At 34.9% G+C, this 17,355-nt stretch overlaps 1 protein-coding gene across 1 annotated transcript in view; it reads left to right on the top strand.

Annotated features, from left to right (window-relative positions):
• Positions 1-17,355, top strand: part of Pde3b (phosphodiesterase 3B) — a 137,013-nt gene that overhangs the window by 106,632 nt on the left and 13,026 nt on the right. Inside the window, exons 6-11 of the mRNA XM_041666891.1 lie at positions 1,325-1,535; positions 2,081-2,154; positions 9,880-10,016; positions 11,157-11,294; positions 12,613-12,724; positions 14,307-14,420. Of these exons, the coding sequence (XP_041522825.1) occupies positions 1,325-1,535; positions 2,081-2,154; positions 9,880-10,016; positions 11,157-11,294; positions 12,613-12,724; positions 14,307-14,420 (786 nt within the window). The remainder of the gene's footprint in view (positions 1-1,324; positions 1,536-2,080; positions 2,155-9,879; positions 10,017-11,156; positions 11,295-12,612; positions 12,725-14,306; positions 14,421-17,355) is intronic.

Genomic DNA, 17,355 nt, shown 5'->3' with positions numbered 1-17,355 from the left:
AACAGAAAAAAAGGAGAACGTACAATTTTACTACTTATTACAAAGTAGTGGTAATTAAGAGAGTATGTTATTGACATCAATAGAGTCCAGTTTTGGGAAATAGAATTTAGAAATAAACCTTTACATTTATAGTCAGATTATTTTCAACAGAGATGCCAAGATGACAGGAATAGAATGAAGTATTTTCATTTCTGATGCTACTTGAAGTGGTTATGTATATGCAAAGGAATGAATTTAGAGCCCTGCTTTCTCAAAAACTATCTCAAGTTGTGTTAAAGAACTTTTATGATATGCTACCACTGTTGGAGAAAAGGAACCCATAGTTATATAATAGGGATGAAAATTGCCATAGCTAGTCTGGAAACCTCAAAATTTATAGCTAGAAACATGTGAGCAGGAGTTCTTCTAAAGATAACCCAAAAGGAAATGGGTTTGTTGTGGTTGTGCCTGTGCTTCCATGTCCATTACCGTATTATTAACAAGAACCAAGCTACGCAAACAGCCTAATGTCAATGAGTGCATTAATACTTAAAGATGTGTGATAGTCACCATATACCTGTTTCATTGGATCTTTAATTCCCACCAAAGTATTAGCTCTGTGTACCTCTCCTCAGGTAAACCTTCATCACTTCAACTCAATGAGTTCACCAAAGATTCTGCCAATAATTTGAGAGACATGCTACTTGGTCCTGAAGGATTTTTCCTCTTCATTTTATTTGTGTTATTATCTTTACTGTGTTCTAGGCTGATTGAGTTACAGAGATGTTAACGTTTTTTTCTCCATCGTGAAACTCAACACAACACCTATGTTTGCTGGATGAGCTGGAGTTCCTAGTTTTATCTTTTAAAGGGGCCTGTTGTTGTGCTAGTATAATTTCATCAAGTTGCTTAATGTTGTTAAGAATTTTAGTTATTCAGTATTAAATGTTATAAGTTAGAAAAAATATCTAATATTTTGTCATGTGGACAATCAACCTTTTTTTTTTCTTGAAATCACTGGCCTTTCACAAAATGTAAAGATCAAGACCTATTTGTACTTGAAAAATTTGTGCTGCACAGCGCACATATTTAAAGGAATTCTCAGTATTTATGTGTTCTTATGCCAGAGGCTGATGACTACTTATTGCTTAGTAGTAATTAGTGATGACAAATACAACACCTACTCCTTAAATTCTTAGACTGCCTCAAAGCCCAGCATAGGTAGAAATGTATTATTTAATTGAAATTTTTTTCTTTTAGCAGGCAAATGCTATTTATGAAAACTCAAAACACACATAGTAAATAAATACATAATTATTTATATGTCCTCTCTCTTAATTTTTAGGTGCTTTGCCTTGCCTGAGTCTTGTGAATTCTCCAAGCCATGTACCAGTGTCTGCTGGATCTCTAACTAATCGATCACCCATAGACTTTCCTGACACTGCTGATTTCCTTACAAAGCCAAGTATTATTTTGCAGAGATCACTGAGCAGTGTACCCAACGCAGCAGATATCTACCAGTACCTTAGAAACCCTGATAGCAATCTGTGTAGCAGGTAAGTCCCCTAGCCTCCTTATTTCTGTTTCAGTGTATAGGTTCTCTTGAAAGATATTGGCTGTTTCTTGATTCTGTATTATAAGTGAAGGGTGGATTAAGACTGTATCCCTTATATTTAACCTAGTAAATTTTTAGTATGATTAAATATTTTTCTCAGTTCAGTGCTATTAGGCTCCAGATAAATAATCTCCTTCAATGGTGAAACTGGTTATATTCTATTCCTTATAACATTTTAGTAAACAGAGTTATTTGATATACATTACTTAGTGCTTTTTTTGCAGTCCTTTGTTGATTTGGTGTTCTTATTTTGTCTCCAATAGAGATGCAGGTTTTATCTTAAACCCTAATGTTGATTTTCAAAAGCTTATTTCCTTTAACAACACAAAGTAACTTCCTAGAATAAAATCATTCAGGTTTATGCACAGATTAGTATATTAGGGTATGTTACAGTTGGGGTCTTATTTAAAAAGTAGGCAATCCACTAATTATATTCAGATAAAAATCTTTATTTATCGTATACATTTATCTATTTTATTCTATAAGCTGTGGACATCAAATATTCAAATATGTTTCAACATGTGAACCCGAAGGTACAGACTGCCACAATGGAAAATCAGGTGAGATTGCATCAATCATATGTATTTGAGTTCAAGGATACAGTGGTTTTTAACTTTCACGTACCTAGTTTTACGTTTCTGGATTTTTGTTTTTCATGGTGCTGGGGATGAAACTCAGAGAAGTCGCATTGTGCTGAGTGAATACTCGACACTGAGCACATCCCAGGTCACATTTCTCCATCTGCACAGTGGAGAAAAATACAGCATTTTTACTTATTCTTCAGGAACTCCTAAGAATGACAGTGGACAGATAGCGGGCACAATTTGAAGAGTAAGAAATGTGTTGTATAGATGAATATAGTCTTTGTTTATGGCTAGTGAAATTAGTAATGTTGAAACTTGCACTACAGAGTTGATGTTTTCTTGAAAGGGATTACATACCTTCAGACAAGAATGCAGTTGATGAAATTTTATCTTTTAAAAAAATTATCATCATAGAAGGTATGAACTCTAGAAGGCTATATACCCATGGCAAAAGGGATCAAAATGAAATAGGCTCTTATCAATTCCTTCTGGACTATAAAGTTCATTTTTTGTTTGTTTTGTTTTTGTGTGTGTGTTTTATTTTTTCCAGACAGGACTTTGCTGTAGCTTGGAGCCTGTCCTGGTACTCGCTCTGTAGACCAGGCTGGCCTCAAACTCACAGAGATACCTGCCTCTGCCTCTCGAGTGCTGTGATTAAAGGCATGTACCACCACCGCTCGGCTTAAAATTTATTTTTAAAGTATATGACTCAACAGTTTTTAAATTACTTGTTTATTTAATTTAAATTTTAAAAGGTTGTTTAGAAGCAAAAGTGAACTGTGACTAATCCTTCATACAGTCTCACAAAAGCAGAGGTAAAACCTCCCAGCTTACTCTTAGACTTATATTACTTGAACATCACATCCGCACAGAATCATTACAATAGGCAATGAAGTATAATCTCTTATGTACATAGACATAAAAATTCTTAACAAAATTCTATCAGACTAAATTTAGCAATGTAAAAATGTCCCCCCCCCCCATGGTCAACCTGTACTTCAAAAATGCAAGAATCATGGGATAGCCAAGGGTTAGTCATATACACCAAAGTATTGAAATATAGAGGAGCAAAAGAATCATATGATGTACTCAAGAGATAGAGAAAAAGAAAAATTAAAAACTTTTTGTGGTTAAAACAAAGCTTGTAATAACTAAGCAATTCCTTAGGTTGATAAAAGGTATATTTACACGTAACACCCTTAATGAAAAAGAGGTAGTTATTATTATTTTTAAAATTTTTATTACATTTATTTTTTATGTTGCTGAAGCTTGAACCAAGAGCCCTGTGAACACTTGGCAAGGGCTCTTCTACTATGCTACATTCCCAGCTCTCTTAACTTTTAGTGTGTGTGGGTTGTGTGTGAGTAAGTATGTGTATAAAGCACATATGTGAAGGTCAGAGACAACTTTTACTAATAGGATCTTAAACTCAGGTCATCAGGCTTAGCAGCAAGCACCTTTATCTACTGAGACATCTTGTTGACCCAGTGAACATTTTTCTTTTTATATTTCTTAATACTGTTTTTATAGTATTAACAATATATAACAATAATATTTTGTTATTTTAATATATATATATATATATATATATATATGGAATGCAAGTGCCCATAGAGGCCAGAAGTATTTGTTAGAGTTACAAGTTGTCGTGAGCCTCCTAAATGACTGTGCTAGGAACTACAAGAACAGTATGCTAACCCAAAATTGTTCTTACTGGAGAAACACTGTTGTTTTCCAGCTCATTAACAACTGAGGAGAATGTTTGTTCTTTACAGTTCTGTTCAGCAGTATACTAATGGTTTAGTAGGAGAAATGAGAAAGAAAAATAAATGAAGGCATCCATAATCTAAAGGAATATCTATTCATATCATTATCTAGATCATTATCTATGAATTATCTATCATGATCTATCTAATAGAACATTCTCTATCATGATCTATTCATAGATCGGTCTTTTCATTAGAAACTGTAACACACGTACACACACTCTGCCCCCTTCTAAAACTGCTAGAATCAAACAAGTTTAATTCAACTCTGCGTCTTCAGGTTAGAAACAAACTGTTAGAAAAAAAACTGAAGCTAAGAAAATATTTCATTCAAAGTAGTATCAAAAAGAATAAGGTAGCTAGAATAATCTAACAGGACAAGTAAAAGAAAATTCATACACCAAAAATTATGAAACATTGCTGAGACAATACCTACGCAGATTGATATTTCATAGGATTTGAAAACTCAGTAGTATCAAAATGACAACTCTCCCAAATGGATAAAAACCAATTTAATACAATCTTTATAAAATTTCAACCAATTTTTATTTTAAGGAGTGGAAATTGAAAAGTAAGATGTTAAAGCTTATGTAGAAGTACATATGGCCTACAGTAGAAAATGTGAGCTTGAGATGTTTGATGTAGGCACAGGGATGAAGTTCCTGGGTTGGTGGAATAGAACTGAGGATCCAGGGGAAGAGTCTTGCATTAATAGTCAACTAATTTTGACAGGTAAGCCAGCACTGTCGAGAAAGGAAAGGATGACTTTGTCAACAGTTAGTGCCAGGATATCCACTGGCCAGGAAAGGAACTTGAACTCTTTACTACATGCTTAAAAAGTAACTTAAATCACGGTTTTAAAAAACATGAGGGACATTTTGGAGATGACGAGACTGTTCTAAAAGTAGATTATCATGATAGTTGTGTAACCTTACATTTACTCAGAATGTTTAGTTGTATACTTAGGGTACAGGCTAAAATTTCTTTTGTTTTCCCAAAATTCAGATACTAAAACACTGACCCTCAATGTGATTAGAGTTTGGAAGGTAATCAGATTATGAAGGTGGAGCTCTCAGAAGTAAGATTATTTCTCTTAAAAGGAGCTCACTAGAACTTGGTGGCTTTCTTTTCTACTGTGCGAGAAACTGTCATTCTAACACCTGAGAGAACTTTCTCAGAACTCCCTCCACTGCACTGGGACTCGGCCCTACTTCTTGGCCTCGCCCTGTAAGAAATCAACTTCTGTTGTTTATAAGGCACCCAACGTAAGGCATTCTGCTCTGGTGTCTCCCACTGACATGGTAGATTTAAATTGCATATTATTCCACTTATACAGCTTTTTAGGATATATATACACAATACACACATATACATATGTATATAAAGTATATATGATATATATGATACACACACCTATACACACATACTTTTTAAAAACTACTTCTCCTAGTTCTCTGGAATGATGAGTCTCAGTGGGCAGATTCTCACATGTGTACTTTCAATGTGAGTGCAGTAAGAGTTGGCCAGGATAGCAGTCATATGAAGTATTACTGTGCTGAATATTTTTTATTTCTTGTTTAAGATGATAATCAGGCTTCCAGATGTTCATGAATTTCACATTCCACCTATATAGTCATTTCTGTTTCCTACCAGAGCACAGGGTGGTTTATGCTCTAGAAACTCAACTGAAAACATTTCTTCTAACTTGAACTTCCAATGACTAAATATTTCATGGTATAAATTCTAATTATAAATGTTCTCTGAGATTAGAGGACTTTAATTTTCTATCCAAGTACTTTGGAATTTTTAAAAATTATTTTTTTCATTTATTAAAAATATACTTTCTAAATATCAAATAATGTACTCTGATTACAGTTTTCCCTTCCTCTACTCTTTCCTGTTCCTCCTTCCCTCCCCTCCCTTCCCGTCCAGATCCACTCCTTTTCTGTCTCTTATTAGAGAACGAATAGGCTTCTAAGAGATAATAACATAACAAATGAAACATAATATATGATAAGAGATAATAAAGTAACAAATGTAACATAATATATGATAAGACAAAAACTAACATTTGGATTTGGACAAGACAAACAAATAGAAAAAGAGCCCAAGATAAGATATAAGAATCAGAGACCCATTCCTTAGCACACTTAAGAATTCTATAACAATTCTAAACTGGAAGTCATAATATATATGCAGAGGCCCCAGAAGGCCAGTGCAGACACATGCACATCCTATCCATGATGCCTTAGTCTGTGAGTTCATATGAACTTTGATCATGTTGATTTTAGAGGGCTTTGTTTTCTTAGTGTAGTCCTTCCCCTCTTTCTGCTTTCTTTTCCATGGGATTCCCCAAGGCCTGAGGGGAGTGATTAGATGGAGGTGTCCATTTTGGGATGAGCTTTCCAAGGTCTCTTCCTTTCTGAATAATGTCTGACTGTAGGTCTTTGTATTTATTCCAGTCTGTTGCAGGGGAAGCTTCTATGGTGATGGTTGAGCAAGGCACTTGTCTTTGTATATATCAGAATGTCATTAGGAGTCATTTTATTGCTACATTAAAAAAAATAGAACCAGTACTAGTTGGTTTTATCCTAAGTTCTTAGGCTATCTAGTTTCTGGTTCTTGGTTACCCAAGCACATTGGGTATGGGTTCCATCTGATGGAGTGAGCCTTAAGTCAAATTAGATATTGGTTGGTTATTTCCACAAGCCTTGTGACCCATTGCCATAGAATATCTTGCAGGAGGACACTATTGTCCATCCAATAGTTTGTGGCTGGGTTGTGTTTACATTTCTCTTCTGGTAGCATGCAGAGTACCTTCCTGTACCAGAAATTGTAGGCATAGGGGTAAAGGGCCTATGAATGCAATGGCATTCAATACATGTTCAATGACAATGAGTTGTATAGGTGTTGTCATCAGCACCAAGGCCTTGCTTTACATTTATGGAGAGCAAACCTATGGTCTTGGCCTGGGTTGTTTGGAGGTTCCCCTGAGACTCCTTTGGCCAACCACTCAATGAGATGTAACCTAATCCTGGTACTGGAAGCTTCATTTGATATCAGGAGATGACCAGTTAGGACTTTTTGTTTCCCCCATTATTTGGCAATTTTATTTAGATCACCTTCAAATATGTATATATTTTAGGAAGCTTCTACTGTATTTGGTTTCCATACTACCCCTCAAATGGCCCTTAATTTTAGGTGTTTTCTTCCTCCCTCCCTCATCTACATCTTCCACCCACTTCTCTCTTCCTGTTCCCAATGTGCTTCTCCTGTTTCTCCCCGTATCCATCTATAACTATGTCCCTTTCCTAGTGAGATCTATCTGCATCCCTTAGACCCTTACTCTATACCTAACCTCTATGGATCTGTAGATTATAGCTTGGTTATCACTGACATACAACTAATATCAACATAGAAGCGAATATATTCTATTTTTGTCTTTCTAGGTCTAGGGTACCTCACTCAGTATGATTTTTTTCCTACTTCCATACATTTACATGAAAAAAATCATGATTTCATGGAATATTGATCAGATTTACAGTACTAGACAGCCCTCTCATGGAGGGGGTTTTAAATGCGATCAGAAATGATTACTTGTCCACCATAAGTCATAACACTATTCCAGCAGTGCATCTTGCCTGGTGGGTTGTTATTGTAGTTTATGGAGTTCACAGCTGGGTTAGACCCCCTGATAACTTTTCTCCTCCAGCAGCCTACATCACACTTTCTGTCCAGCAGGGAAGAAGTTTCCAGCTCAGTTCCAAGATGAGTATTTCAGCAGTAGGGTTTTACATTTAAAAAGCAACAGTTTGAATCCAACTTGTAGAGTATCATTGTAGCTACTGCCCTCATTTACCAAGAATATGTGAATATTATAGACCCGTTTACTATACTCTTGCCAGCACTGCAGGTATTCTGTAGTTGACTTGATAACTGAGGTGGGTACTAGGTGTCAAACAGTGGGAGCCATATAGCCTGGATACACTGGATGAAGAAGTGGTTCTGGTCCTAGGCAGGCTGGAAGAGGACAATAAGGTATCAGCACCTTCTTCAGACATGTACACAGTTTAAGTTGCATGACTTGTATAGACTTTTCCATGTAGCATTTTGAGCCATGATTGACCATGAGTGACTGAAGTTGGAAAATGAGGCTTCAGATAAAGAGACACTAATGAATTCTAAATTTTACTTTTAAAATAAATGTGTTTTATTTGGAAAAGTAGTATTTTATAAACAATAGTATTTTCTGATCCTAAATTAATGAGTTTGTTATTCAGTAAGTTAGGCACAGAATTCACTAGTTTTTAAATCGCTTACTATGTTTAACATCTGACATCGGGTTAGTTACTATCAACATTTATAGGGAACTTGACATTAAGTTTAAGTTTAAACATCAGGCTTTAAAACTCCTTCTAAAGTTTAACTTCATGAGTATTTTTTAAACTTTCCCCCCCCTCTATGAGATATAGTATCTCTCTAAATTGCCCATCTTGGCCTCAGCTTAGTGACCAGCCTTTCTGTTAGCCGGGCTCAATGAGGGTACTTCAGAACTCTGAAAATCCAGCATCCTGGCTTATGCCTATAACTCTAGCACTTGGAAGAGTGAAACATGAGGCTTGCTGTGAGTTCAAGGCCCAGCTAGAGCTACATATTAACAATTTTAGGCCAGCTGGTGCTACAACGTGAGACATACACACCCAACACACAAACAAACAGAAAATCTAGTTTCACTTTTAAAACAACCAGGCCTATAGTGTGGATGAGGTGAGGAATTGCTAACTGAGGTGAGACTGGGTAGTTTAGTGAGATGCCATCTTAGTAAATAAACAGAACAAAAGATTTACAGTCCTGTGTATTGAAGAACACACATCGGGAGTTTAAAGCTCAATGAATTTTTATACATTGTGTAATGTGTACCCAGATTTAGAAACTAAATGTTATCTTAAAATTTCCCTTTATGCACCCTTGAAGCTGTACCCCCTAAGGTAACGATTTCCCTGTCTTTCAGTGCTCATGTGTACCACTCATGCATATCATTAATTTTTTTAAAGAATTTATTGTGTGTTTGTGAATAATGACAGGTTGGGGGTAGGGAGACCTTCATATCATGGTGTGCATGTGGGGATCAGACTGCTTTGTGGAGTCAGTTCTCTCTTTCCACCTTCATCTGGGTTCCAGGATTGAACTCAGGTTGCCAGGCTGTGTCACAGTCACCTTGACTGGCATTGCCATCTCTCTGGCCCAAATACCAGTTTTGAGACTTTTAAAAAGAGCATCTCATAAGGAGAATAACAGGGTATGGACTTTCCCCCTGCCTTTCTTCATTGATCATTTTATGTTTAAGAATTCACTCGCATTGTATATAATTGCATTTATTCTTGTTACTTACTAGTATGTGAGTTTACCACAGGAAAATTACCCATTAACAGTATTATAAATACTAGTTATCTACTGGAGTTACTCTGCTTTTCCACGGAACTTGAGAAAAATAATATTATTAATCAAAAAAGAAGAGAAATAACTAGAAGTTTTACATGTTGCTTAATTGCATTGACATATAGTTAAGATTTTTGAATTTTTGTATCTGAATCTCATATGAGGATTGTTTATACCAAATTGGCAAGAGGTATCTGTTGATAGGGACTGGCCTTTTCTGTTTCTCACTTTTATAAAGCTATCTGGCCCTTTCTGTCACCCATGAATAGATATGTGAACTGAGTCCCAGATGTGCAGTGCTTGTGCTCTCTAAGCACAAGACCCTACACAGAGTCAGCAATCTAGAGCTTGATGATATGAATAAATGTTTTAAACTGAGTGGCATTGTGCTTCACTCTGTCAGAATAGTTTTAAATCAGTGACCAGTTTTTGTAATAAAGCTGCATATTTAAGACACATTTTGTTTCTATTTATTGCTATGTATGCTTTTTGAAAGGTGAAGAAGATAACCCTGTTTTCACAAAAGAACCATTCAACATTGTGGAAACTAAAGAAGAAACAGCGAAGACAGCCTGCAGGGAATCATCGTTGGAAGGTGATAGTCACCTAATGGAAGAGGCACAGCAACCAAATGTAAAGGATAAGCTTTCAATATCATTATGTTAAGGTGAAATATGATATGAGTTAGTACTGGCTTCATTATTTTTACACAGAACTTAATTATCAATGTAATGGCATTTTAATTTTTTTCACTGAGAAGTCACAATTACTGAAATAATGCCTGGGTCATAAAACATAGTTCTAAGTCTATCATCTAGGAACAACAAAGATTCACTTTTGTGTGAATATTTAGTAGATATATTTCATTCGGTTATTGCTTAATTGTGTTTAAATACAGAGACCATATGTGTAGTCATTAAAAAACAAAGAATAATTATTTTCATGGGCTTGTGGCTCAGTTGGCAAAGGTACTTGCTGACAAGCCTGATGATCTGAGTTTGATCCCTGGATCCACATGATGGAAGGAGAGAACTCTGACTCTGAAAAATTATCCCCTGACTTCTACAGACACACAGCGTGCTACACATGTGAATGCACACACACAAAATACACAAAATAGAACAGTTACGTCTAGTGGTACCATTTTCCTAAGTTCAGTGTGTAAATTTGTGGGACAAAATCCTGTTCATGTACTTGGGATACTATCCTAGTAAGAAGTACTGTAGTGAGACAAAGTTTTTTCCATTATACTTTGCTACATATAATTTCTAAAATGAAAATAATGGATTTTAGATTTCCATAGTCATTTGGAAATAAAATGCTTACTTATCTAACTAAAGTATCATCAGCCTTCTGTTGCTAAGAAGACGTGCTTAAAGTTTTCTCAAGATCGCTTTTAACAAATAGACAAAATAGAAGGCAAGATAAAAGAATATTTGAAAAAAACACTACAGAAAAGAGGGCTAACTGTTAATATTCAGTTCTAAGCATTCTCTCTTAGATGTTAGAAATATGTGTGCTCACATACATAACATACAATAATAGTCCTTTAAAAAGTGCGAGGCCAGCCTGGTCTACAAGAGCTAGTTCCAGGACAGGCTCCAAAGCTACAGAGAACCCTGTCTCGAAAAGAAAAAAAAAAGCTTTTATATTGACTGATATATTGAAATGATAATATTTTAGATATATTGGTTTGAATAAAATAGATGACTTACGTTCACTAAAAACCAAATATCTGTAAAAGATAAAGTTGTTTTTTTCTCCTGTGTTTAGATTGACCAGGAAGTATTACTGGACCCGATGTTAGTAGAAGATTATGACTTGTTAATAGAGAAGATGAGCAGCTGGAATTTTCAGATTTTTGAGCTTGTAGAAAAGATGGGAGAAAAATCAGGAAGGATTCTCAGTCAGGTTTGTTTTCATATCTCTATTATTGTAATTTTTTTCATATGTTTATAAGAGCAAAATCTAAACCTTGATACTAGTTTAAGTACAGATTCAGAAATTTAAATGAAATTTAAAGGTCATTAAATTTATCTTTCAGGTAGTCCTCAAAACATGCAGCTAAGTATACACACACACACATATATATATATATATATATATATATGTATTATATATTATTATAAGTATATAAAAATTCATGTATGAAAATCATTGATTTGACTATACTAATAGATTTAATTTAGGCTAGCATAGTAATAAAGATTTACTTTTTCTTACTCTTGAGGTTTGAAAGGACCTGAAAGATGATTTAGTTCTAACTAACTACTGAAATGCAAACTTCATTTTTTATCTGCCCTTCATCTTCAGACCTTGGCTGAATAAATAGTTCATCTCATAAAAGAAAGAAGAGTCAGAGTTCACCTAATCAGTCTGTGTATCGCTTGGCCTTCCCAATGTAATTCCTTTAATATCCTATCTGTGAAATTCAAAACTTAAAAGGATACCATGTGACAAATATGAGATCTTTCCATTGAATTTTTTAGGGCCAAAATTTTGATAAATATATTTTTTGCCTTTTTTAACACTTGAGAAATAAGTAGAATTTACAATGTCTTTTAGTAAATTTGGAATAAAAAACTAAAGAGAAGTCAGCAAAATATTTTTAGTTGGAACATGATGCATGCGATAAAATTTCTTTGCTTTTTCTTCCTTTTTATTGTTTGGTAAAAATAATTTTTGAGAAGTTCACAATGAACTAACTTAGAAATATGCACTGAGAGATTTGGAGAGATGGCTTGTGATTAAGAATGCTTTTTGCTCTTCCAGAGGACCTGAGTTTGGATCCCAGTTCCCTTGTCAAATGGCTCATAACTACCTGTAAAGTTAGCTCCAGGGGATCCCACAACCTCTTCTGTCCTCCACAGGAACCTTTACATCACATATTTGACACCCTCCTGCCCAAACAAGTATAAATAAAAAAAATATGGTGGACCTGGTGCCACAGTATGTAATTGCAGTTACTTGAGAGGCAGAATCAGGAAAATCTCAAGTTCAAGGCCAGCCTAGACAACTTAGTGAGACTCTACTCTGAAAACCAATATGGACTATGTTCATCACTCAGTGAATAGAGTTCTTGCCTAGAATGTGGAAGCCTCAGGGTTCAATCCCAATACCACAAGAAAAATAAAATGTATGCATGGTTATATTCCTAACTATATCACAAACCAAACTACAGAGAGACATTCAGATTTTTAAAGTGAGTTTCATTTTATTTTACATTTAGGTTATGTATACTTTATTTCAAGACACTGGTTTATTGGAAACCTTTAAAATTCCCACTCAAGAATTTATGAACTATTTTCGTGCATTAGAAAATGGCTACCGAGACATTCCCTGTGAGTATTGGCGATTACCTGGTTGAGTTCATAACTTCTTGTCTTTCTCTTCAGATAAGCCTGTAAATAATTTTTGAAATACACATTTGAGAAATTTTTAAATAGATATTTTAAAAGAATATTATGTCTTATTACCTGGTGTTAACTGACTTGTTGATTGTAATATATGTACTCTAAACCTTCCTTCATATAAATTTATTATACATAAAGTGGATTATAATATTGATACTCATTTATATCCAGTTTTCTTCACTTAAATATTGTATAGTATGTATCATATCATTTTGTGTGGATGTGCACTTGTGTTGTGGGTGTGCACATGCATGTGTAGGACAGACTAACTGAGGTCTACTTTTCTCTGGAGCTCATCAAGTAGCCCATGCTCACTGGCCAGTGAGTCCCAAGGATCTTTCTGTCTCTGCCTACTCCAGCACCGGGTTAGCAAGTATGTACCACAGAGCTTGGCTTTTTTTTTTTTTTAAATCTGAGTTCTTGGGATCAAACTCAGGTCTTTGTGGTTGCAAAGGAAATATTTTACGAATGGAACCATTTCTTTAGCCCAATCATGTATATCAGTTTTTTGAGTCTTATATTTTTAAGTATTAAGGAACGTTAAAACAACAATTTCAGAAAATTGTTCATTTAAAAATATTACCCATAATTTTTTATTTTAAACTGTGTTCTGACTTATGGAATGACTTAATTTTATACTGAATATGATTGGAATTACATGTTAGGAAATGTGTATATCTTTAGGTATTAGACCTTTTTATAGTTCTCTTCATATGAACAGATTAGTAAATTTTTCCTAAATTAGCATAACTAATAATACTGCTTAATAGTTTAAAGTGAGGTACTCAATCTTTAATTTTCATTTAATCTTTATAGGAAACCTAAGAGATGATTATTTCTCAGTTTTTGGCAAAACAAATAGGTATGCAGACTATATAACTGTTCAGTGAGCAAAACTATTTTTCTCTGTGTGTGTGAACATGTCTGTGTGCACACAAAGAGACTAGAGGATGACTTTGGGTATCCTCTGTGTCACTGTCTTTCAGACAGGGTCTCTTACTGGAGACCAGGCAAACTCTCACAATCCTCTCTTCTTAGCCGCCCCACCCTCACCAAAGTACTGGGATTATAGTTCACATACAGTTACGCCCACCTTGTCACTTGGGGCCTGGGATCTGAACTCAGATCTTCATGATTACATTAAGTGCTCTTACCCACTGGGCCATCTTCCCTGTTCCTAAAACTTTTCTATATCGTGTCTCCATAATCCAGATACCATATGTTATAAAAGCCACGAAATAGAAATCTCAATAATTTTTGCCTTCCCTTTCTGTTCTTTGGACTTTTAATGGGTCTTTGTATTTTATCTGAAAACACCCATTTTTTTAAAAAAAAAGTTTTTAATATACTGAGATATCTTAAAAATAAAGCAAAATATAACTATGGGAAATTCCTTTAATATGTCTTACTCATTGGAATATAGTATAACTAGAATTTTTCTCACTTTTCAAACATCTTATGCCAAACCTAATCAGTATGATTCTATAATAAAGTATTTTGGTAATTTCAGATCATAATCGTATACATGCCACAGATGTCTTACATGCTGTTTGGTATCTGACAACACGACCAATTCCTGGCTTACAACAGAGCAATGATAATCATGAAGCAGAAACCGAAGCAGGTACTTATTCCTACAAATCTTTAATTACTTAATTAGAAAAAATAAATCAAGCTGTCTTATGTAGTAGTCTTTAATCTCTAAAGTTTGTATAAGTTACAGTGTTTTACATGACAAAAATTTTAACCTGTTACCATCTTAAGAACTAGATTATGGTCCAGAACTACTATATGCAACATGTTCTTTTTTCCCATTCTACCAATATAATCATTATTATTTTAATGTTATTATTAATAATAACCATTGGATATTTTGATAATTTTTGTTTCAGGTCTACTATATATGCTTAAAATACACAGTAATACCAAACCAAAGGAAGCATTTAAGTGATACTTAAATATATTCACAAACATTGCAATTTAAGTCCCAAAAACTTAATACCGTCTTTCATCATAAATATCATTCTTTAAATAAGCTCCATGTATTAAAAAGTGCCTTCATCTCTTATTTGAACTTATAAAAGAGTGAAATACTCTAGTAAGCTACATGTACCAGAGTAGAGTTTGTATGGATACAAAATTTGCACATTCTGTAGTCTATTTTATTCCTATCTGTTACAATGGTGAGATAATGCTGAGTAGCTCCTATTGACTAATAATAAGTAATGAGTGGGTGCTGGAGCGATAGCTCAGAAGTTAAGAGCACTTGCAGTTCTTCCAGCGAACCCAGGTTTATTTGCAACACTCCTGTTGGATGGCTCATAGTCCAGCTTCAAGGGTTCTAGGGAGTTAGGGGCTCTAAGCGCCTGTTGAGATTTTTGCAGCAAAATGATGGATAGCTGATGAATTTGAAAATCTTACCTATAGGGATCTTTTGAGTTCTGATGGCAAATTTAGGTACATCTGAATACTAAGTATTTACACACACACACACGACACAATACTTTAAAGCTGTGGATTTTATGTGCTACCCAGAGTATGAAAACCATATGAAAAGTTTTCCACTTGTATAAGTTGCATTTCAGACCAATCCATCAATGCTTATGGTATTTTTTACAAATAGCTGTCCTTTCTGGAGCCTCTGTAGACCACTGAAAATCAAGCTATCTTCCTCAGATAGCTGTTCTCCTTTTGGTAATAGTTCCTAGATTATTATTGTATTTTGGTGCATTTTGAAAACTGATCATGGGAACTAAGTTACAACATATTGTACTTAGTGCCCACTGATGATCGGCTTCCTTTATTCATACTTATGACTTCCTGGGAAAGTTTCTGGTACCAGCTAACTGAAGGAGGACCAAAAGACCAGGCTTACTGGTGGATCTTAGTCTGTGCCTTCTGAAAGTAGATGAGTAGAGGTTTATAGGCTCAGACAAGGGAGTCTGTTGACTGGATAATGGGAAAAGTTAAAATTTACCAATGAGAAGTGTGTTAAGCAAGAAGTCTTGTACACTTGGTCTAGAAAAAGAGACGTTTAAAGGAAAGGATCTGTACTCATTTTTAGTCAGTGGCTAACAGATTTAGAAAGAAAAAGATTAGAAATTTGTCCAGAAGGAGTTCTAGGGGTTTGTGTATAGAACTCAGTGGGCACTGAATTATGGATATTAGCTTTGTGGTGTCTTAGTTAGAGTTTACTATTACTGTGAAGAGACACCATGACCACTGCAACTGTTGTGAAGAAAACATTTAATTGGGGTGGCTTGCTTATAGTTTCAGAGGTTCAGTCCATTATCATCATAATGGGGAACATGGTTGTGTGCAGGGAGATATTGTGCTGGAGCTGAGAGTGCTACATCTTGCAGGCAACAGAAAATCAACTGACTTGTCACACTGAGGGAAGCTGGAGAAAAAGAGACCTCAAAACCCGCCCCCATTGTGACACACTTCCTTCAACAAGGCCATACCTCCTAATAATACCACCCCCCCTTTTGGCGGCCATTTTCTTTCAAACCACCACTTCTCTATTTACACACATACACCTAGACACGCATGCATGCACACATGCACGTGCATAACACACACACACACTCACACAACCTAATTTTTGGAGAAACTTGACAAAGACAATTACCTAACGGTATTTACTGAGGCGGTTTTCAGTAATTAACTGGATGAAGTGCTGTCTTCCTGTGATCATTATCAGTCATGTGTGTCGTCTGTCCTGCCTGCCCCCCACCTATCCCAGTTATCATTCAGTAGGCTTAGGAATACAACAACAAAAATAGTAGGAGTAAGGTATATGTATGGGCTCTAGGCAATTACTGAATTTTTATTTCATTTTGCTTTTTACATTTTTTTTAACTTCCCAGAGAGTTTTTATTTAAAGAGGTCAAAAAAACAATGAAAAGCCAGTAAACTTGATACTGGGATCCCATTTCTAAGCCTTGAAGCAAGTATTAAACATTTACATATTATAGTTATCATTTACTTAATGAAATACATTGAAAATAGGGCTTATCCCTCAAAAAGGAGATCTATTTTACTTTTTAGCTTTTGGTGACAGTGGTAGTTTTTTCTAAGTACAGACATTTGTTATGGCTATCTAGGAAAAAAACAAACAAACCAAAAACATCATGATTCACTAGGAATTATCTGGTGATCCACAGTTACCAAGTCTATAGTTCTTCATTTGGTTGACTGCACTGTTTCCTTCTGAATGTAGTATTCTTTTAAGAGTGTTGAAACAACAACATTGGAGCCACTATGAGTAATCAAAGATGTTTAACAAGGGATTCATTGTTGTTTATTTTTCATATTAACACAGTATCTATATACCAAAGATGGTCCCTGAACGCCCAAGTGCTGACATGTAAAGGCATTAGAATTCTTAACTAATTTTTTAGTTTAATAGGGATATATTTTGCCATTTGATTTTTAAAACTTAAGAGGGAACCTATAATGGATATAATATGAGAAAATGTTCAAGATATTGACTTGATATTAATAATTAGAGTCTTTTTAGTAGCAGTTTGCTTACTACATAAATCATGTCCATATTT

Source organism: Microtus oregoni, unplaced genomic scaffold (assembly GCF_018167655.1).
Source record: "Microtus oregoni isolate MIOR12 unplaced genomic scaffold, Mior012 000016F_ref0000370, whole genome shotgun sequence".
NCBI classification, from domain to species: Eukaryota; Metazoa; Chordata; class Mammalia; order Rodentia; family Cricetidae; genus Microtus; species Microtus oregoni.
The sequence above is the reverse complement of the archived record's forward strand: the minus strand, read 5'-3'. Positions and strand labels throughout refer to the sequence as shown.